Genomic DNA, 23,951 nt, shown 5'->3' on the forward strand with positions numbered 1-23,951 from the left:
CTAAGGCGCTGTGCGCACGCTGCGGATTTACCACGGATTTTGCCGCAGATTTGCTGCAGAAAATGTGTCTAACATTGCTGCAGTCATTCCCCAGCAAAACCTATTGGTTTTAAAAAAATACTCTGCACACTGCGTTTTTTTATACTCACGGATTTACCCGCGGATTTTCCGCTGCGGAATTAATGAGCATGTCACTTCTTTTCCGCAGGTACCTGCAGTTTTTGCCATAGATAATGGTAAAAATCTGCAGGGACAAACTTGCGTAAAATCTGCGGTAAATTTGCGGCAAATCCGCACAAAATCCGCGGTAAACCAGCATGCGGATTTCGTTGCGGAATTCATTGGTTGATTGGCTTGTTCATGTTGGCCATTAAATAATTGTTATCGGCAGCAAATCGTATTGGGTAAATAGGGGTGATGCTGCAGGCAACATACACCCTGTATGAGGACAGAATGGTTGTATTAATTATTGTTCTGTCCCCATACCGGGCTAAAAATGAACACAGATCGATAAATATGTTGGCAATCGGCACTTGTCACGGGCAAGGACTGACCCATCTAAATACACCATTAGATATATTGAAGAAGTATTCAATGTGATCAAAGTAATATCACAATAAGCCTCTTAATTGCCATAAATATGCAATTTTTTGTATTTGGTGTAAAAGCCGCTCTTCCCCTGAATCCGGCGTTGTTTTTCTTTTGCTTCTATGCCTCTCTGTTCCTGAGATATGGCCTCCTCTGCACTGTAGATGAATCTGCTGTTGTTAATCAAGTGTGCGTGGTTCTTTGTTTCTCGGGAACCACTCCCACCTGAAACTCCAGGAGAGAGTTATACTTGCGCGTATCTCGTGCGAGTCTCGCATCGCATCACCCGGCTCGGCCTGATGCTCTCCGGACAGGAGTATCTCAGCTGCATAGAAATACATGCAGGAGAGTGCGGCCGTGCCAGGTGATGCGATGCGAGACTCGCACGAGATACGCGCAAGTGTGACTCCGGCCTTAGGGAAGAAGAGGCCAAATCTCAAGAACAGAGAGTCACAGGAACAAAAGAAAGGCAACGCCGAATTCAGGATAACAGCGGGATTTACACCACATATTATAATTCCACATTTATGGCAAGTAAATTATTTCCGGTCACCAAACAACAATTTGAATTAAGATTTATTTAAATTAGTAAAATAACATATTTATGTAATATTATGTGCAGCTCTACCTCTTCTTACATGGTATTATGGCTTCAACCACTTTTTTTTGGTAAGCGATCAAAGGTGAGCAGTGAGACCTATAAGATTTATTACACTTACCCACTGCCGGGTGTGGACGGACAGGACATCGCTCCAATCACTGCATCGGTGGCCAGGGTACACTTTAATGGTTCAGACTCAAACCATTCATCCAGAATCTAGCAAAAGAAGAAAATAAGCTAATCGTAACAATAATGGGTTTTATGAAGGCAGAGAGAGACAATGGAGCAATTCTAACCAATCAAATTTCAGCTCTCATTTTTAAAAGGGGTATTTGAAGATGAAATAAGCAATCTGATTGGTTGCTGTGTGAACAGTTTGGATGCATCTATAGGAAATAGGGAACCCAAGCTATAACATGTCCAATCACCCCTCAATGGTCACATATGGCACTCAGTATATACATTTCGACTAGCTTACCTTGGATATTGGAGCAGTAAGAACTTCGTAATATTTTGGAAGTTGGCTCCCCAGTGTAATTCCTACCATGGGCAAGAACAAAGAGGTTACCAATAGATCACCATATATATATATATATATATATATATAAAAAGCTGAGTGTATGTGTGTGTGTATGGGTACTTTCACACTTGAGTTCAGCGGAGTCCATCACTATGTAGAATAGCGCAGTCCGTTAACGCACTGCGCTATTCTCCATAGACTTGTATGGACGACGCACTGTAACGCAAGTGTCAGCGTTGCATCCGCTGGACGACGCAGCGTCATTATTTTGACGCTGCGTCGGGCGGAAGAAACGCAGCATGTAACTTTTTTTTGAGCAGCGCAATCCGTAGGATTTCACTGCGCATGTTCTTTTTTTTTTAAAATCACAAACTTTATTTTGTCTCTCGGTGGCCGAACGTTCAGCGGAGCGCTCTTACATGCCGGCGGGCGCTCAGCTGAGCGCTCTCACATGCGGGCGGGCGCGCTCAGCTGAGCGACCGGCCGCCGGCATGTGAGAGCGCTCCGCTGAACGACCGGCCACCGGCATATGAGAGCACTCAGCTGAGCGACCGGCTGCCAGCATGTGAGAGCGCACAGCTGAGCGACCGGCCGCCGGCATGTGAGAGCGCACAGCTGAGCGACCGGCCGCCGGCATGTGAGAGCGCTCAGCTGAGCGCCCGCCCGCCGGCATGTGAGAGCACTCAGCTGAGCGACCGGCCGCCAGCATGTGACAGCGCTCAGCTGAGCGACCGGCCACCGGCATGTGACAGCGCTCAGCTGAGCGACCGGCTGCCGGCATGTGACAGCGCTCAGCTGAGCGACCGGCCTCCGGCATGTGACAGAGCTCAGCTGAGCGACCGGCCTCCGGCATGTGACAGAGCTCAGCTGAGCGACCGGCCTCCGGCATGTGACAGCGCTCAGCTGAGCGACCGGCCTCCGGCATGTGACAGAGCTCAGCTGAGCGTTCACAATAGTCAGCTGCCGGTAAACTGTAAAGAAGAAAAAAAAAATTAAAAAAAAGCTTTCCATTGTTTTGTACGATCCGTAGAATCCGTTGTGCCATTATATGCAACACATCCGTTGCATCCGTCACACAACGCAATGCTACGGAAGCCGTCCAACGCAAGTGTGAAAGTAGCCTATGTCCGCTAAAGGAATCCACACCGTCACATTTACAATCACGAAATTTTTCACAGACATACCATGTGACTCAAAGAACGTGTCCTAGACTATGTTTGGACGAGAAAATTTAACTCCGCGCTTTACAGTTACTCTCCAATAAACCTGCCTCCATTAAAGTCAATGGAGCTGCGCGAGCTATTAGGTTATTAATAGAAGCTGTAATTGGTTGCTATAGGAACAAAATAAATTGTTAGTATAAGAAGCTTCTGTGTGAGGTAATAGGAGGGATAGAAAGACACAGAGAGAGAGACAGACAGTCAAAGAGACAGACAGAGGCAGACAGACACAGACAGACAGGGAAAGAGACAGGGAAAATGACAGAGATAAGGAAAGAGACAGGGAAAGAGACAGAGACAGACGGGGAAAGAGACAGATGGGGAAAGAGACAAGGAAAGAGACAGAGACAAGTAACTAGACAGGGAAAGAGACAGAGACAAGTAAAGAGACAGACGGGGAACGAGACAGACGGGGAACGAGACAGACGGGGAACGAGAAAGACGGGGAACGAGAAAGACGGGGAACGAGAAAGACGGGAAACGAGACAGACGGGGAACGAGACAGACGGGGAACGAGACAGACGGGGAACGAGACAGACGGGGAACGAGACAGACGGGGAACGAGACAGACGGGGAACGAGACAGACGGGGAACGAGACAGACGGGGAACGAGACAGACGGGGAACGAGACAGACGGGGAACGAGACAGACGGGGAACGAGGCAGACGGGGAACGAGGCAGACGGGGAACGAGGCAGACGGGGAACGAGGCAGACGGGGAACGAGGCAGACGGGGAAAGAGGCAGACGGGGAAAGAGGCAGACGGGGAAAGAGGCAGACGGGGAAAGAGGCAGACGGGGAAAGAGGCAGACGGGGAAAGAGGCAGACGGGGAAAGAGGCAGACGGGGAAAGAGGCAGACGGGGAAAGAGGCAGACGGGGAAAGAGGCAGACGGGGAAAGAGGCAGACGGGGAAAGAGGCAGACGGGGAAAGAGGCAGACGGGGAAAGAGACAGACGGGGAAAGAGACAGACGGGGAAAGAGACAGACGGGGAAAGAGACAGACGGGGAAATAGATAGTGAGAGATAGACAGAGACTGATACAGAGACAGAGAGACTGATACAGACATACAGACAGAGACAGACGGGGAACGAGACAGACGGGGAACGAGACAGACGGGGAACGAGAAAGACGGGGAACGAGAAAGACGGGAAACGAGAAAGACGGGAAACGAGACAGACGGGGAACGAGACAGACGGGGAACGAGACAGACGGGGAACGAGACAGACGGGGAACGAGACAGACGGGGAACGAGACAGACGGGGAACGAGACAGACGGGGAACGAGACAGACGGGGAACGAGACAGACGGGGAACGAGACAGACGGGGAACGAGGCAGACGGGGAACGAGGCAGACGGGGAACGAGGCAGACGGGGAACGAGGCAGACGGGGAAAGAGGCAGACGGGGAAAGAGGCAGACGGGGAAAGAGGCAGACGGGGAAAGAGGCAGACGGGGAAAGAGGCAGACGGGGAAAGAGGCAGACGGGGAAAGAGGCAGACGGGGAAAGAGGCAGACGGGGAAAGAGGCAGACGGGGAAAGAGGCAGACGGGGAAAGAGGCAGACGGGGAAAGAGGCAGACGGGGAAAGAGGCAGACGGGGAAAGAGGCAGACGGGGAAAGAGACAGACGGGGAAAGAGACAGACGGGGAAATAGATAGTGAGAGATAGACAGAGACTGATACAGAGACAGAGAGACTGATACAGACATACAGACAGAGACAGACAGACAGAAACTCGGAGACAGACAGAAACAGTTACTATCCCGGGCAACGTCCGGGTACTACAGCTAGTATATATATATATACACGATATATATACGATATATATATATATATACCACCTCTGTACTGATCAAATACCAGTGATGTACAACTAGTACTAACCAAATAATCAATAGCTAATATAAAAAAATGGAATTGTCTGCCACATATAAGATAAAGTGACTAATGCCCATGTAGAGGCCAATGCCACACATATCCTTTACACTATGTTCAGACGTTGCTTTCTGCTGCTTCTTTTCTTGCAGACCCAACCTGCTCTCTTGGCAGTAAAGAAGCTGCTTACAAAAAAAATAAGGTTTTGCTGCTATTGTTTATGCTTTGTTGCTGCTTTTTTTGGTGCAGATTATATTTGTCATTTGTCTACAGTACGTTTAATAAAGTTATTTTTAGTCAGCCAAAAAAACACAACAAGAACGCAAAAAATATGTTTTTTACACTCTCGTTTTTGCTTTCTATGGTGAAAAAACGCTGAAACAACCGACATGCCGCAATTTTCAAAAACACACTAGATTTCCAATTAAGTCAGGAAGAAAAAAGCAATTGTATTACGTGAGATTTCTGAAATCCCATAGCTTTTTTTGGTAATGGAAAAAGCAATTTTTAATTTGCATTAAAAAAACGCTGCAGAAATGCAACATAATAACATAGCCTTACAGATATATGCCAGTGGTGGAAAAGCAACTTATACAGCTGTGATTTTGTATCTCATGCCCCATTAATTTATTTAGGACTCCTCCACCACAACTTACTGCATTACATAAGACCCCCTCATCATGCCTATAAATGAATATAGACAAGAGAACTGACCAAAAAACCTATACAGACCCCAGACCAGACCCTCTACACTAATACTGTACCCAGACCACACCCTCTAAAACGAATACCGACCCCTAGACCAGATCCTCTACACTAATACAGACCCCTAAACCAGATCCTCTACACTAATACAGACCCCTAAACCAGATCCTCTACACTAATACAGACCCCTAGACCAGACCCTCTACACTAATACAGACCCCTAGATCAGACCCTCTACACTAATACAGACCCCAGACCAGACCCTCTACACTAATACTGTACCCAGACCACACCCTCTAAAACGAATACCGACCCCTAGACCAGATCCTCTACACTAATACAGACCCCATAGACCAGACCTTCTACACTGATACAGACCCCTAGACCAGATCCTCTACACTAATACAGACCCCTAAACCAGTCCCTCTACACTAATACAGACCCTTAGAGTAGACCTTCTACACTAATACAGACCCCTAGACCAGATCCTCTACACTAATACAGACCCCTAGACCAGATCCTCTACACTAAGACAGACCCCTAAACCAGATCCTCTACACTAATACAGACCCCTAAACCAGATCCTCTACACTAATACAGACCCCTAAACCAGATCCTCTACACTAATACAGACCCCTAAACCAGATCCTCTACACTAATACAGACCCCTAAACCAGATCCTCTACACTGATACAGACCCCTAGACCAGACCCTCTCCACTAATACAGACCCCTAGACCAGACCCTCTACACTAATACAGACCCCTAGACCAGTCCCTCTACACTAATACAGACCCCTAGACCAGACCTTCTATACTAATACAGACCCCTAGACCAGACCCTCTACACTAATACAGACCCCTAGACCAGTCCCTCTAAACTAATACAGACCCCTAGACCAGTCCCTTTACACTAATACAGACCCCTAGACCAGTCCCTCTAAACTAATACAGACCCCTAGACCAGACCTTCTATACTAATACAGACCCCTAGACCAGACCCTCTACACTAATACAGACCCCTAGACCAGACCCTTTACACTAATACAGACCCCTAGACCAGACCCTCTACACTAATACAGACCCCTAGACCAGACCCTTTACACTAATACAGACCCCTAGACCAGTCCCTCTAAACTAATACAGACCCCTAGACCAGACCCTTAACACTAATACAGACCCCTAGACCAGACCTTCTATACTAATACAGACCCCTAAACCAGATCCTCTACACTAATACAGACCCCTAGACCAGACCCTCTCCGCTAATACAGACCCCTAGACCAGTCCCTCTACACTAATACAGACCCTTAGAGTAGACCTTCTACACTGATACAGACCCCTAGACCAGATCCTCTACACTAATACAGACCCCTAAACCAGATCCTCTACACTAATACAGACCCCTAAACCAGATCCTCTACACTAATACAGACCCCTAAACCAGATCCTCTACACTGATACAGACCCCTAGACCAGACCCTCTCCACTAATACAGACCCCTAGACCAGACCCTCTACACTAATACAGACCCCTAGACCAGTCCCTCTACACTAATACAGACCCCTAGACCAGACCCTTTACACTAATACAGACCCCTAGACCAGTCCCTCTAAACTAATACAGACCCCTAGACCAGACCTTCTATACTAATACAGACCCCTAGACCAGACCCTCTACACTAATACAGACCCCTAGACCAGACCCTTTACACTAATACAGACCCCTAGACCAGTCCCTCTAAACTAATACAGACCCCTAGACCAGTCCCTTTACACTAATACAGACCCCTAGACCAGTCCCTCTAAACTAATACAGACCCCTAGACCAGACCTTCTATACTAATACAGACCCCTAGACCAGACCCTCTACACTAATACAGACCCCTAGACCAGACCCTTTACACTAATACAGACCCCTAGACCAGACCCTCTACACTAATACAGACCCCTAGACCAGACCCTTTACACTAATACAGACCCCTAGACCAGTCCCTCTAAACTAATACAGACCCCTAGACCAGTCCCTTTACACTAATACAGACCCCTAGACCAGTCCCTCTAAACTAATACAGACCCCTAGACCAGACCTTCTATACTAATACAGACCCCTAGACCAGACCCTCTACACTAATACAGACCCCTAGACCAGACCCTTTACACTAATACAGACCCCTAGACCAGACCCTCTACACTAATACAGACCCCTAGACCAGACCCTTTACACTAATACAGACCCCTAGACCAGTCCCTTTACACTAATACAGACCCCTAGACCAGTCCCTCTAAACTAATACAGACCCCTAGACCAGACCCTTTACACTAATACAGACCCCCTAGACCAGTTCCTCTAAACTAATACAGACCCCTAGACCAGACCTTCTATACTAATACAGACCCCTAAACCAGACCCTTTACATTAATACAGACCCCTAGACCAGACCCTTTAAATTATTACAGACCCCTAGATCAGATCCTCTAAACTAATACAGACCCCTAGATTACATCCTTAAGCTAATAAAAACCAGACTGGACCCACTAAACTAATAAACCCCAGAAACCTCTACTAAAACAGATTACTAAGGTAACAAACCCCCCCTGAATTTATTCAGACCTTCTAAATAAACACATAAACAAACCCCCAGACCGGATACCTTATTATAGTAAAGGCCACAGACTATAATCCTTAAATAATACAAATCTCACCAGTGCAGACCCCTATTAATAAATAGAGAGGCTAAAACCAGGAAACCCCCCAAAACACCAACCCCAGACCAGTGGCTATGACACCTTATAATACCCAGAAATTAATATAGACCCCAGACCGGACTTTCCAAATTAATACAGCACCCAGATCAAACCTGCTTTTAGTAATGGACGGAGCGTCTTAATGGACTTCAGTCTTGTGGTCAGAGACCCCTGAGCTATGGCCGCTGTGTCTACAGGGGGTGCATCAAGGAGGGGGTCTATAGCTGCCACAAGCCGATTCATGAAATCCTCATATTCTGGATAAGCCTATATAAAAAGATAAAAGAAAATGATCCATTAGGATCCCTATCGATATCTTCCCTATAGGACTAGAGAGTCATAGCCCTGTATCATGAACCGTGCACTTCATCTATGGGGTCTCAGGACACATTGCTGCACCAATCAGCTCAAAATTAATAGACCTTAAACAAGATGTTTTCCAAAAAGTTGTGTATTATACTATATGGAGGACTATGGAGTGTATTATCCTATATGGAGGACTATGGGGGGTGCATTATACTATGGTACATGGAGGACTATGGGGTGTATTATATAATATGGAGGACTATGGGATGAGCATTATACCATATGGAGGACTATGGAGTGTATTATACTATATGGAGGACTATGGGGTGTATTATACTATATGGAGGACTATGGGGTGAGCAATATACTATATGGAGGACTATGTCAGGACCATTATACTATATGGAGGACTATGGGGTGAGCAATATACTATATGGAGGACTATGTCAGGACCATTATACTATATGGAGGACTATGGGGTGAGCAATATACTATATGGAGGACTACGTCAGGACCATTATACTATATGGAGGACTATGGGGTGAGCAATATACTATATGGAGGACTACGTCAGGACCATTATACTATATGGAGGACTATGGGGTGAGCAATATACTATATGGAGCACTATGTCAGGACCATTATACTATATGGAGGACTATGGGGGGCCCATTATACTATATGGAGCACTATGTCAGGACCATTATACTATATGGAGGACTGTGGAGGGCCCATTATACTAAATGGAGGACTATGTCAGGGCCATTATAATATTTGGCTATTTGAGGCCCATTATACTGTATGCAAGCAATTATACAGTCTATAGGTTTGTGTGGGGTCCATCATACTGTGCGGAGGCCATTATACGGTTTGGAGGGCTGGAACAGACCATTTTCTGAAGAGGTACTGAAGGCTGAAGGCCCATTATACTACATGGAGAGCAGTGTGGGTTTTACAGTTGGGGTTCATACTTTGCCGGGGTAGTTTTGGGGGGTACAGTGGGGTCATCATACTGTGTGTGTGGAGGGTTCTGTGGAGGAATTTAATGTGGGGGTATCATACGCTATTTGCAAGGCACTTTTGTTAGCATCATACTGTATGGCAACAATGAAAGGGGAACCTAGGGACTTCACTAGGAAGAAAATTACTTTGGGAGGGCTGCAAAGTTGTGAGATATGTGCTCATGTGACCCCCGCTAAAGATTATTATAATTTTCTTTTTTTTGGGGGGAGCAGGGGTGGGGGGCAATTAGAATTTCTGCTATGCCGCCACATGATTTGTATGTAGGCCCTGGACATCAACACATATCTTTATAAGATTTAGAACACTACAAGGAACCATACATGTGACCAATATGCGGGAGGAGGGCCAGATCCAAATCGTGCAGTGGGGACCCTCGGATTCTAGTTATGCCTATGGCTATAACCATGCTCTTTGATGGCCAGTATGACCATAAATAAAGTGAAGGATCCAAATAATGGAACCCATTAAATTGTTGCAACAATGAACCATGGGCTCGGGTTGGGAGCCATTGTGACTTTTTACATTGTTTGCTGGGCTATTCTTGCCTCCAAATAAGACAGAACTGTCAATGGAGGTGTAAAAAACCTTGAAGTGAGCATATGTGGCGCCCCTGACCTGGTCAGGCACCACAGAGTATTGCACCCATGCGGGGACAATGCTTCCAGGTAATCTCCAAAGGCCAGGATGAGGTGCACACACAAACATATAGTGACCAGGCCTCCCACATTACCAGAGGGGACCCTTGGGTAGCCAGAAGGAGTTAACTTTCAATTCCCAGCTGGGGGTGTGTTCAGGGGCTGGTTGCTAGGAAGCAGGGCAGAGAGAGAGGAAGGAAGAGAGTCGAGAGGAAGAAGTTGAAGTGTATGGAGGGGGAGCAGAGAAGCTCCCGTGCAGACAGGTCCTGAGGAGTGCTGTAGCTGAAAGCGGAGGAGAACGGAGTACTGTGGGTCGGCCTGAAGAGCATCCAGAGAAAGAGGGGTGGCTGAGTACGGAGATCCCAGTATCCGAGCACACAAGGGGAACTAGATCCCCAGAACAGGCAGCAGATCATCCAGAGCTGCTTAACCTACAGGTTGGGGGGGTACTTCATGCCCTCACCACGACTACACAGAGCTTGAGCCAAGCAGCACACCAGGCCCATAAGGGGACAGGGCCAGAAGCCATCCCACCAAGGCCACGCTGCCGGCAGACGAGCCAGAGAGAGGGGAGCAGGGTGGTAACAGCTTCCCTGGAGGGGTCCTACTACGCTTCAAGCAAAGGATCCTCCTAAAACAGAAAGAGTGCAAGGAAGGCGAGTGGACAGCTACCCTCAGAACGGCCTCCTGGAATTCCTGGTTCCACCTGGTTATCACAGTGTCGCCCGGGCATCTCACCGTGACCTCCAAACAGTGAGTAAACACGTTAAAAGACTTCTTGGACTGTGTTTGAGTCATTCTGCGACTTGTGGTACTACAAACCCACACCGGGCCCTGGGGCTTGCCTCACTCTCAGGAGGCTACTATATCCGACTGCACCCACCATCAGCCCCAGGCGTCCCCTAACCTGCAGTGGCGGTCCCCACTGACCGCAATACTGAGAGTGGCGTCACGATCAAAACCGAAGATTCCCTACCTGTGACCAGAACCAGCTACGTGGAGTCCCTGAAGGTACTGCACCGATACAACACCTGTGGGGCTTCACATCTTCTGGCGTCACGAACAGGATAAGGACTAGACCTGTTCAGACAGGTGACCGTGTGCCTCAGAGGTCCGACCGCAAAAATTGAACCGCCGCCATATTGCCATCTTCAAAAGCGCGCGCTGCAGCCCGCGCGAGGGAGAAGAGCACCGCCCACGAAGAGGTGTGGCCGCCCCAGAATCCCCACAATTCAGAGAGCGTTCTGACCCAGGAAGTGGAAAGGGAGCGCGCGGATTTCTGAAGAAAAATGGACGCTGCAGGAGGTAATGCCCCTGGTCAGGGCGACGCAGCCCAAGCGATGCCAGCCCCTGTCGCGCTGGACGCCGCAGCGCCTGGTGCCGGTGCCGCGGTCGCAGCTGCGCCGGCCGAGGTCGCCCCCATAATGCCAGTGTCCTTGTTGTATGCCCCAGGGGCGCAATGGCTGCCCCAATACGCCGGTAAAATAGACACGCTGACCGGGTTTAAGAAAAAGATCAACACCCTGCTAGACATGCACGCGATGACTGGTAAGCAGAGGGCCGCTGTGGTGCTGGGACAATTGACTGGAGCAGCAGAATTGGAAGCTGAGTCCTGGGCCAATGATGACCGGAGCTCTGTTGAGACCATCTTTGCCAAACTAGCAGCTGCTTTTGAACACCGCACAGAGGGAGAGCTGAGGACGGACTTCTATCACTGCCGTCAGAAGCCCCAAGATAGCATAAGAGACTATGCCCTCAGGCTGCAGGCTGCACTACGGGCTCTCAAGCTGGTGGACCCTGTCAGTGACCAGGAAGGAAACCGGATGATGAAGGAACAATTCTTGCGGGGCCTGCGCTCGCCTGAGGATGGGAAGCAGATGAAGCTGTGGTCCCTGGAACACCCTGACGTGGACTTTGCCATTCTGAAAGACCGGGCAGTGAAAGCACTCCAACCCCCTGTGGACACAGACCCTGCCAGTTCCACGGCTGCAGGAGCAGAATCCTCCACGCAGGCCCTGATGACTGCAAAAGGACTCAACGCGCCAGCAGAGACCATAAGTACGCTATCCTCCCAAGTGCAGCAGCTCACTAAGGACGTCGCACAAATCCTGAAAGCAATGCAGTTGCCCTCAGAGACCAAAGTCCCTCATCAGATCCTGCTAGCCGACAACCCAGAGGACGTCCCTTGGATGCGGAGGAGAAGGGGTCCCCCAACTCGAGGCAGGAGCAGTGATCGCTATGACTCAGCTGGACAACCCATCTGTCGTCGTTGCCAGAAGGCAGGTCACTATGCAAGGGCCTGTCCTTTAAACGAGTCAAACCTGGGGCCGAGGGCCAGTCCTCAGGATTAAGAAGATCAGGCCCAAGTCGCTGCTGTGATCAGTACGTGGGTGGACGTCCTGTCCTGTCCATCGTCTTGGACGGGATCCCTACCCCGGCATTATTGGACACCGGCTCTCAGGTCACCACGATCCCGCATGTCCTTTATCGGAGGTTTTGGTCGGACGGCGATCTCCGACCACCGGACCCCTCCCTCACCATCTATGCTGCCAACGGACAACCTATAGACCAGATCGGGGTCAAAGAGGTAACCATAAAGGTGGGAAGGCAGGAAATGAAGGGACAAGGACTGATTGTTGTGGACACTGATGTTAGAGAAAGGAACCCGCAAATGATTTTAGGCACTAATGTCATAGAAAATTGCCTAGGGGAAGTGTTGTTGTTGCTTCACCAGATTGTTGAAGGTGCTGACGGCAGGTCGCAAAGAGCCTTGCAAAAGGAGATCCGAATCATTCTGAGGAAGCAACAGGTAAAACAGACTGGCGGTGAGATTGGTAGTGTACGGGTGATGGATGCTAACCCCATTGTGATACCCCCACGGAGTGAAATGATGATGTGGTGTAGAGCAGCGGTAGGTCTCAGAGGACAAGATTACCAGGCTGTACTAGAGCCCACTCATTCAGACCACTGGCCCACGATTCTGACAGCCAGGGGGGTAGTTGATGTACACAAGGGACGAGTGCCTGTACGAGTGTTGAACTGTGGGGAGGAGGAAGCCAGACTCCCAAGGTACGCTACCATAGCCAAACTGTTTACATGCTCAGATGACGCCATAACACCTGTAGGTCCCCTGACACAAGCTGACTCAAAAGAGGGCGAGACCTCCCAAAAGCAGTTAGAGGACTGGTGCCAGAAACTACACGTGGGGACTGACTCTACACCCGACTACCAGAAACATGGGGTTTACAGGGTCGTGCAGGAATACGAGCAGGTCTTTAGTAAGAACCCACTAGACTTTGGTAGGATCAAAGGGGTGCAACATCACATACCCACAGGCAGTCATCCTCCCATTAAGGAAAGACATAGGCCTATTCCACCAGCCCATTACCAGCGCACAAAGGACATGCTGAAGGACATGAAGGAGGCAGGAGTCATAAGGGACAGTTGCAGCCCCTGGGCAGCTCCCCTAGTCCTGGTAAGAAAGAAGGATGGCACGATGAGGATGTGTGTGGATTACAGACGGATAAATCAGATAACACACAAGGATGCCTACCCTTTGCCAAGGATAGAGGAATCCCTCGCTGCCTTGAAAGCCTCTAACTACTTTTCTACCCTAGATCTTACTAGTGGCTACTGGCAAGTATCTGTAGCAGAAGAAGATCGGGAGAAGACGGCCTTCACCACCCCAATGGGCCTCTGTGAGTTCAATAGCATGCCATTTGGACTCTGCAATGCCCCTGGGACCTTCCAGAGGCTTATGGAATGCTGCCTAGGGCACCTCAACTTTGAAACCGTCCTGCTCTACCTGGATGATGTCATCGTGTACTCCAAGACCTACGAGGACCACCTGAAACACCTGGCTGAAGTCTTTGAAGCACTATCCCGATATGGAATGAAGCTGAAACCATCCAAGTGCCATTTACTGAAGCCAAAGGTCCAGTACCTAGGTCACGTGGTCAGTGCAGAAGGAGTAGCACCGGACCCAGAGAAGGTCACAGTCATCCAGGAATGGCCCACACCTACTACCGTCCGGGAGGTACGTCAGTTCCTTGGCTTGGTAGGCTACTACAGAAGGTTCATCAAGGGCTACACGAAAATGGCAGCGCCTTTGCAAGAGCTCCTGGTAGGCCACCCAAAGAAGAAAGGAAAGATCTCCGGCCCGCCATTTCACTGGGGAGAAGCAGAAGAACACTCCTTCAGACAAATGAAAGGGGCCTTGACGGGTGAAGAGATCCTAGCCTACCCTGACTACGGTCTGCCATTCGTACTGTACACAGATGCCAGTAATGTGGGACTGGGAGCAGTGCTTTCACAGGTGCAGGGAGGCAAAGAGCGTGTGATTGCTTACGCCAGCAGGAAGCTCAGGCCTACTGAAAGAAACCCGGAGAATTATAGCTCATTCAAGCTAGAGTTCCTGGCCATGGTATGGGCTATCACAGAGCGGTTCAAGCACTACCTGGCAGCCACCAAATTCACTGTCTTCACGGACAACAACCCCCTGACCCACTTGGATACTGCTAAATTGGGTGCCATGGAGCAGAGTTGGGTAGCCCGACTGGCGAATTATGACTTTACTGTCAAGTATCGAGCTGGCCGCAAGAACGGCAACGCAGATGCTCTGTCCAGGATGCCTCACCTAGCAGACGAGGGTGAAGATGTAGATGATCTTGAAGAGATTGAGCTGCCAGCGTTCCATCGCCATGGAGCAAAACAGTGTCGGCAGTCGCGTGCCAACCGCCAAGAGGTGACCCTGAACCCACTACCTCACTACAACTGGAAGGAGACCCAGGAAAATGATCCAGCGGTAGGCTTGGTAAAGAAACTGATCAGCCAGCCGGGCGCCAGCCTTGACAAAGGAGCCCCACCTGAGGCACAGTACCTATGGAAGGAGAGGGGTCGATTATTCATCTATCAAGACAAACTTTACAGGAGCATCATTGACCCGAGGACGCATGAGAAGGTGTGGCAAGTGATTGTACCACAGAAGGATACGAGGATGGTGCTGGAAGCCTATCACAATGGTGCAGGCCACTTTGGTTGGAAGAAACTGGAGGCCCTACTTAAAGTAAGATTCTACTGGGTGGGCATGAGATCTGCCCTAGAGAAGTGGTGTCGAAACTGCGGGCCTTGCAATCTTAGAAGAAAAGACCAGCACCGCCAGAGAGCACCACTCCAGCCCATCCAAACTAAACGGCCCCTGGAGATCGTGGCCCTGGACCATGTAAAGTTGGCACCCAGCAGACAAGGCTACAACTACGCTCTCACTATGGTTGACCACTACTCCAGATTCCTGGTGGTAGTACCAGTCAAGGACTTGACAGGTCAAACTGCAGCCAAAGCTTTCCAGACACACTTCTGTCGACCACATGGCTATCCAGATCAAGTGCTCACTGACCAAGGACCAGCCTTTGAAGCTGAAGTGTTTAAGGAGTTTTGTAACCTATACGGCTGCCAGAAGATCCGTACTACGCCTTACCATCCTCAGACCAATGGAATGTGTGAGAAGATGAACCACATCATTCTCGACCTTCTGAAGACGCTCCCACTAGAAGAACGAAGTCAGTGGCCGGAAAAACTGCCCGATCTAGTGGACATGTATAACAACATCCCTGTGAGTTCCACGAACTGCACACCGGCATACCTGATGAGGGCCAGACCAGGGAGATTGCCAGTAGATCTGGAAATGGGAGTTGAGACCCCTGAAGACCATCTACAAGGTGCTGATTGGGATTCCAACCGCCAAGCCCAATACAAGAAAGTACAAGAGTGTGTGGAGCGAAGCCTGACTCAGCAGCGTGAGAAACAAGAAAAGGCCTACAATCGAAAAGCACCTGCTGTTCCTTTGATGCCAGGAGATATAGTTCTCAAAAGAAAGAGAAGACGTCATAAACTTGACAATCACTGGGAAGAAGAACCCTATACTGTGTTACCATCGACGCTTAGCAATGAAAAGACATGCCTTATCAGCAAAGATGGAGGAAAAACAACAGCTGTCGTTTCTAGAGATCGCTTAAAGAAATGTCCTGAACAACTAAGAATCCCTGAAGAAATTCCCAACCCTTTGCCAGTTCAAGAACCAAAAGAAAAGATGATCCATACTGTACTTGGAGATTTTCCAGCAAGTTGGCCTCAATACAATGGAGCAGTAGTTATTCCGGTTATTACATTCCCTCAATCTGGAGAAGTAAGAGACCCAGAAGAACCTGTTCAGAACCTGGAAGAGCCAAATGTAGCTGAAGCAGAAGACCATGCATTGGTATCAATACCCAGTACACCCATTATTCACATTGAGACACATACATCGGGTGGGAGGACACAACCTCAGACAGATGACAGTATAGTACTGCGTAGATCAACCCGCAGCAACTTGGGTCAGCTCCCATTACGCTATAGACAAAGTACAGTTTAGTTGAAAGTGACGGTATAAAATGTAATGTTTAACCTGGTTATAGTTAAGCAACGTTTAAGCGAAATGTGCCCACAAGGACTATTGTGAGACCTTCTTAAAATGTTAGACCACTGGTTATGAACTGGCTTTAACCACAAACTTTGCATTGTAAAAAGTTGCCTCCTTGGTATCAACCCCAGAGCCTGCCTGTTGAGGGGCATGGCTCTGCACCAACAAGGGGGCACGCCTGTTTATGGGGCCTGCCCTCCAACACTCGGAAGCGGGTACGCCTGTTTATGGGGCCTACCTTACACCACTCCCCTCAGGAGAGGAAGATTGGAGGAAAGGTCTGGGGAATGTGATGGCCCAGACCTGGTTACCAAAAGGACCGGTGACCTACCTCCTGGAGGTTTTTGGGTGGGTTCGGACATGTGGGTGGTTGGTGGTGGAATGGTACCTGGCATGTTTAAATGTAAATAATTGCCCCTGTGTGGGAAAAGTTTGTATTTACCTTTTTCTTTCTCTTGTCTTTGCAGCCCGAGGACGTGCTGATGATAACTAAGGGGGAATGTGGCGCCCCTGACCTGGTCAGGCACCACAGAGTATTGCACCCATGCGGGGACAATGCTTCCAGGTAATCTCCAAAGGCCAGGATGAGGTGCACACACAAACATATAGTGACCAGGCCTCCCACATTACCAGAGGGGACCCTTGGGTAGCCAGAAGGAGTTAACTTTCAATTCCCAGCTGGGGGTGTGTTCAGGGGCTGGTTGCTAGGAAGCAGGGCAGAGAGAGAGGAAGGAAGAGAGTCGAGAGGAAGAAGTTGAAGTGTATGGAGGGGGAGCAGAGAAGCTCCCGTGCAGACAGGTCCTGAGGAGTGCTGTAGCTGAAAGCGGAGGAGAACGGAGTACTGTGGGTCGGCCTGAAGAGCATCCAGAGAAAGAGGGGTGGCTGAGTACGGAGATCCCAGTATCCGAGCACACAAGGGGAACTAGATCCCCAGAACAGGCAGCAGATCATCCAGAGCTGCTTAACCTACAGGTTGGGGGGGTACTTCATGCCCTCACCACGACTACACAGAGCTTGAGCCAAGCAGCACACCAGGCCCATAAGGGGACAGGGCCAGAAGCCATCCCACCAAGGCCACGCTGCCGGCAGACGAGCCAGAGAGAGGGGAGCAGGGTGGTAACAGCTTCCCTGGAGGGGTCCTACTACGCTTCAAGCAAAGGATCCTCCTAAAACAGAAAGAGTGCAAGGAAGGCGAGTGGACAGCTACCCTCAGAACGGCCTCCTGGAATTCCTGGTTCCACCTGGTTATCACAGTGTCGCCCGGGCATCTCACCGTGACCTCCAAACAGTGAGTAAACACGTTAAAAGACTTCTTGGACTGTGTTTGAGTCATTCTGCGACTTGTGGTACTACAAACCCACACCGGGCCCTGGGGCTTGCCTCACTCTCAGGAGGCTACTATATCCGACTGCACCCACCATCAGCCCCAGGCGTCCCCTAACCTGCAGTGGCGGTCCCCACTGACCGCAATACTGAGAGTGGCGTCACGATCAAAACCGAAGATTCCCTACCTGTGACCAGAACCAGCTACGTGGAGTCCCTGAAGGTACTGCACCGATACAACACCTGTGGGGCTTCACACATACCCTAAGGGTGAATTATTTCTCACTTTTTGAGGACCCACTATAACTGTGACTGGTACATACCTTTGCATCTTTCTCAGAGAACTGAGCAATCTGCCTTTGGTTCTCGGCCATATCTGCCCCAAGAAGAAGAGACCTCGGAGGACGTCCGTTCACATTTTCTAATAGTGGAGTAAATGAATGGGGGTCTCTAAAGTAAATTTTCAGTCCATGTCTCTAGAATACAGAAAGAGCAAGAAATAAAGGCAGAAAAATGTGATCAAAAAGGAAATTCTACTAAAAATGGAATAATCAGAGCTTGAAAACAACCAAAAGCTGAAACCCAATGTTTCTCACAGAGGAGCATTTGGTACAAAGGTATTAAAACACCACTCCAGTAGGGGGTTTTTCATTGCACTGTTGGAGTAGTGCTTTAAATCTAAGTTTCCTATCATATGTTCACCTGCTAGTAGCTCCATGGTTTCATTGAGTGAGCTGTAGGTAAAAAACCGCAATAAAAGTCTATGAGAGCCTTGTTCTGGCTTTCATAGAGTTGTATGGATGGTTTGTAACTTAAATATTGACTTCCTAGTCCCCTGACCCCTGTCATATATTTATTTGCCGGTAGCTTCAGTATTTCATTGAGTGAACCGGAGATCAAAAACTCAATAAAAGTCTATGAGAGCCTTGTTCTGGCTTTCATAGAGTTGTATGGATGGTTTGTAACTTAAATATTGACTTCTTAGTCCCCTGACCCCTGTCATATATTTATTTGCCGGTAGCTTCAGTATTTCATTGAGCGAACCGGAGATCAAAAACTCAATAAAGGTCTATGAGAGCCTCGTTCTGGCTTTCATAGAGTTGTATGGATGATTTGTAACTTAACTATTAACTTCTTAGTCCCCTGACCCCTGTCATATATTCATTTGTTGACAGCGTCAGTATTTCATTGAGCGAACTGGAGATCAAAAACTCAATAAAAGTCTATGAGAGCCTCGCTCTGGCTCTCACAGAGTTGTATTGAGTGTTTGTGACTTAACTATTCACTTCCAACCAGTCAGAAGTTACAGGCAAAAGATGGCACCATGGAACCGAAGCGGTGCTGGTAATAGATGAAGAAGCCGGACGGTGAGTATATGACCGGGGGCAGGGGCTTACAGCTAGCTGCTACTAGTTATCCTGTCCTGATTTTTCTACATGTATGGGTGCAGGTAATGTAAATCAGCCCAAAGTCCAGATTGTTTCACTTCTAGGAGATGTAAACTGCATGAAACTGTAGCAAACCATCAGCTGTGAAAAGCCCTCAGCCTTTATGGGTTTTAAACATTCTGGATGTACGAGAATTCACCTGGCAGCAAACAAGGACGAAATCTTGAATATCGTGAGAAATTAATTTACAGAATATTGAGAACTCGTAGAATTTTTATTTTACAATAATCAAGGCTATTTACATAATAACAGAACACTCCGGAGGTCATGAAGACGCTCCAAAATGTAATCTCCATAAAAAACAATAAATAGCATTCTTGATTTATATATATCAATATATATCCTGCAGTCAGTACTGTACTAAGATGAGGAGACTTAACCTACACAAGCTGGAACCTGCAGAGTGATACTAATGTACCCAAATTAAATGCATTACTTTCAACTTGATATAGCACAAAGGGGATAACAGGTTACATCACTGTGTGTATTACCCCTGTACTGTGACATCACTGTGTGTATTATCCCTGTACTGTGACATCACTGTGTGTATTATCCCTGTACTGTGACATCACTGTGTATTACCCCTGTACTGTGACATCACTGTGTGTATTATCCCTGTACTGTGACATCACTGTGTATTATCCCTGTACTGTGACATCACTGTGTGTATTATCCCTGTACTGTGACATCACTGTGTGTATTATCCCTGTACTGTGACATCACTGTGTGTATTATCCCTGTACTGTGACATCACTGTGTGCATTATCCCTGTACTGTGACATCACTGTGTGTATTATCTCTGTAATGTGACATCCCTGTGTGTATTATCCCTGTACTGTGACATCACTGTGTGTATTATCCCTGTACTGTGACATCACTGTGTGCATTATCCCTGTACTGTGACATCACTGTGTGTATTATCCCTGTACTGTGACATCACTGTGTGTATTATCCCTGTACTGTGACATCACTGTGTGCATTATCCCTGTACTGTGACATCACTGTGTGTATTATCTCTGTAATGTGACATCACTGTGTGTATTATCTCTGTAATGTGACATCACTGTGTGTATTATCCCTGTACTGTGACATCACTGTGTGTATTATCTCTGTACTGTGACATCACTGTGTGTATTATCCCTGTACTGTGACATCACTGTGTGTATTATCCCTGTACTGTGACATCACTGTGTGTATTACCCCTGTACTGTGACATCACTGTGTGTATTATCCCTGTACTGTGACATCACTGTGTGTATTATCTCTGTACTATGACATCACTGTGTGTATTATCTCTGTACTGTGACGTCACTGTGTGTATTATCCCTGCACTGTGACATCACTGTGTGTATTACCCCTGTACTGTGACATCACTGTGTGTATTATCTCTGTACTGTGACATCACTGTGTGTATTATCTCTGTACTATGACATCACTGTGTGTATTATCCCTGTACTGTGACATCACTGTGTGTATTACCCCTGTACTGTGACATCACTGTGTGTATTACCCCTGTACTGTGACATCACTGTGTGTATTACCCCTGTACTGTGACATCACTGTGTGTATTACCCCTGTACTGTGACATCACTGTGTGTATTACCTCTGTACTGTGACATCACTGTGTGTATTACCCCTGTACTGTGACATCACTGTGTGTATTACCCCTGTACTGTGACATCACTGTGTGTATTACCTCTGTACTGTGACATCACTGTGTGTATTACCCCTGTACTGTGACATCACTGTGTGTATTACCCCTGTACTGTGACATCACTGTGTGTATTATCCCTGTACTGTGACATCACTGTGTGTATTATCCCTGTACTGTGACATCACTGTGTGTATTACATCTGTACTGTGACATCACTGTATGTATTATCTCTGTACTGTGACATCACTGTGTGTATTATTCCTGTACTGTGACATGACTGTGTGTATTACCCCTGTACTGTGACATCACTGTGTGTATTAGCCCTGTACTGTGACATCACTGTGTGTATTACCCCTGTACTGTGACATCACTGTGTGTATTATCTCTGTACTGTGACATCACTGTGTGCATTATCCCTGTACTGTGACATCACTGTGTGTATTATTGTCTGTACTGTGATATCACTGTGCGTATTACCCCTGTACTGTGACATCACTGTGTGTATTATCCCTGACCTGTGACATCACTGTGTGTATTATCCCTGTACTGTGACATCACTGTGTGTATTATCTCTGTACTGTGACATCACTGTGTAAAGGGACATCACTGTGTGTATTATCCCTGTACTGTGACATCACTGTGTGTATTACCCCTGTACTGTGACATCACTGTGTGTATTACCCCTGTACTGTGACATCACTGTGTGTATTATCCCTGTACTGTGACATCACTGTGTGTATTATCTCTGTACTGTGACATCACTGTGTGTATTATCCCTGTACTGTGACATCACTGTGTGTATTATCCCTGTACTGTGACATCACTGTGTGTATTACCCCTGTACTGTGACATCACTGTGTGTATTATCCCTGTACTGTGACATCACTGTGTGTATTATCCCTGCACTGTGACATCACTGTGTGTATTATCCCTGTACTGTGACATCACTGTGTGTATTATCCCTGTACTGTGACATCACTGTGTGTATTATCTCAGTACTGTGACGTCACTGTGTGTATTATCCCTGCACTGTGACATCACTGTGTGTATTACCCCTGTACTGTGACATCACTGTGTGTATTACCCCTGTACTGTGACATCACTGTGTGTATTACCCCTGTACTGTGACATCACTGTGTGTATTATCCCTGTACTGTGACATCACTGTGTGTATTATCCCTGTACTGTGACATCACTGTGTGTATTATCTCTGTACTGTGACATCACTGTGTGTATTCCCTGTACTGTGACGTCACTGTGTGTATTATCCCGGCACTGTGACATCACTGTGTGTATTATCCCTGTACTGTGACATCACTGTGTGTATTATCCCTGCACTGTGACATCACTGTGTGTATTACCTCTGTACTGTGACATCACTGTGTGTATTACCCCTGTACTGTGACATCACTGTGTGTATTATCTCTGTACTGTGACATCACTGTGTGTATTACCCCTGTACTGTGACATCACTGTGTGTATTATCTCTGTACTGTGACATCACTGTGTGTATTACCCCTGTACTGTGACATCACTGTGTGTATTATCCCTGTACTATGACATCACTGTGTGTATTATCCCTGTACTGTGACATCACTGTGTGCATTATCCCTGTACTGTGACATCACTGTGTGTATTATACCTGTACGGTGACATCACTGTGTTTATTATCCCTGTACTGTGACATCACTGTGTTTATTATCCCTGTACTGTGACATCACTGTGTGTATTATCCCTGTACTGTGACATCACTGTGTGTATTGTCCCTGTACTGTGACATCACTGTGTTTATTATCCCTGTACTGTGACATCACTGTGTGTATTACCCCTGCACAATGACATCACTGTGTGTATTATCCCTGTACTGTGACATCATGTGTTTATTATCCCTATATTGTGACATCACTGTTTATTATCCCTGTACTGTGACATCACTGTGTGTATTATCCCTGTACTGTGACATCACTGTGTGTATTATCCCTGTACTGTGACATCACTGTGTGTATTATCCCTGTACTGTGACATCACTGTGTGTATTATCCCTGTACTGTGACATCACTGTGTTTATTATCCCTGTACTGTGACATCACTGTGTTTATTATCCCTGTACTGTGACATCACTTTGTGTATTATCCCTGCACCGTGACATCACTGTGTGTATTATCCCTGTACCGTGACATCACTGTGTGTATTATCCCTGTACTGTGACATCACTGTGTGTATTATCCCTGTACTGTGACATCACTGTGTTTATTATCCCTGTACTGTGACATCACTGTGTTTATTATCCCTGTACTGTGACATCACTGTGTGTATTATCCCTGTACTGTGACATCACTGTGTGTATTATCCCTGTACTGTGACATCACTGTGTGTATTATCCCTGTACTGTCACATCACTGTGTGTATTATCCCTGTACTGTGACATCACTGTGTGTATTATTCCTGTACTGTGACATCACTGTGTGTATTATCCCTGTACTGTGACATCACTGTGTGTATTATTCCTGTACTGTGACATCACTGTGTGTATTATTCCTGTACTGTGACATCACTGTGTGTATTATTCCTGTACTGTGACATCACTGTGTGTATTATTCCTGTACTGTAACATCACTGTATGTATTATCCCTGTACTGTGACATCACTGTGTGTATTATCCCTGTACTGTGACATCACTGTCTGTATTATCCCTGTACTGTGACATCACTGTGTGTATTATCCCTGTACTGTGACATCACTGTGTGTATTACCCCTGTACTGTGACATCATTGTGTATTATCCCTGTACTGTGACATCACTGTGTGTATTATCCCTGTACTGTGACATCACTGTGTGTATTACCCCTGCACC

General features: G+C 47.5%; 1 protein-coding gene across 1 annotated transcript in view; it reads right to left on the minus strand.

The window, feature by feature from the left end:
• Positions 1-23,951, minus strand: part of PYROXD2 (pyridine nucleotide-disulphide oxidoreductase domain 2) — a 140,493-nt gene that overhangs the window by 78,496 nt on the left and 38,046 nt on the right. Inside the window, exons 5-8 of the mRNA XM_075352240.1 lie at positions 18,320-18,472; positions 8,366-8,519; positions 1,668-1,729; positions 1,308-1,405 (exon numbers count right to left, since the gene is read on the minus strand). Coding sequence (XP_075208355.1) covers positions 1,308-1,405; positions 1,668-1,729; positions 8,366-8,519; positions 18,320-18,472 — 467 coding nt within the window. The remainder of the gene's footprint in view (positions 1-1,307; positions 1,406-1,667; positions 1,730-8,365; positions 8,520-18,319; positions 18,473-23,951) is intronic.

Source organism: Anomaloglossus baeobatrachus, chromosome 5 (assembly GCF_048569485.1).
Source record: "Anomaloglossus baeobatrachus isolate aAnoBae1 chromosome 5, aAnoBae1.hap1, whole genome shotgun sequence".
Taxonomy (NCBI): Eukaryota; Metazoa; Chordata; class Amphibia; order Anura; family Aromobatidae; genus Anomaloglossus; species Anomaloglossus baeobatrachus.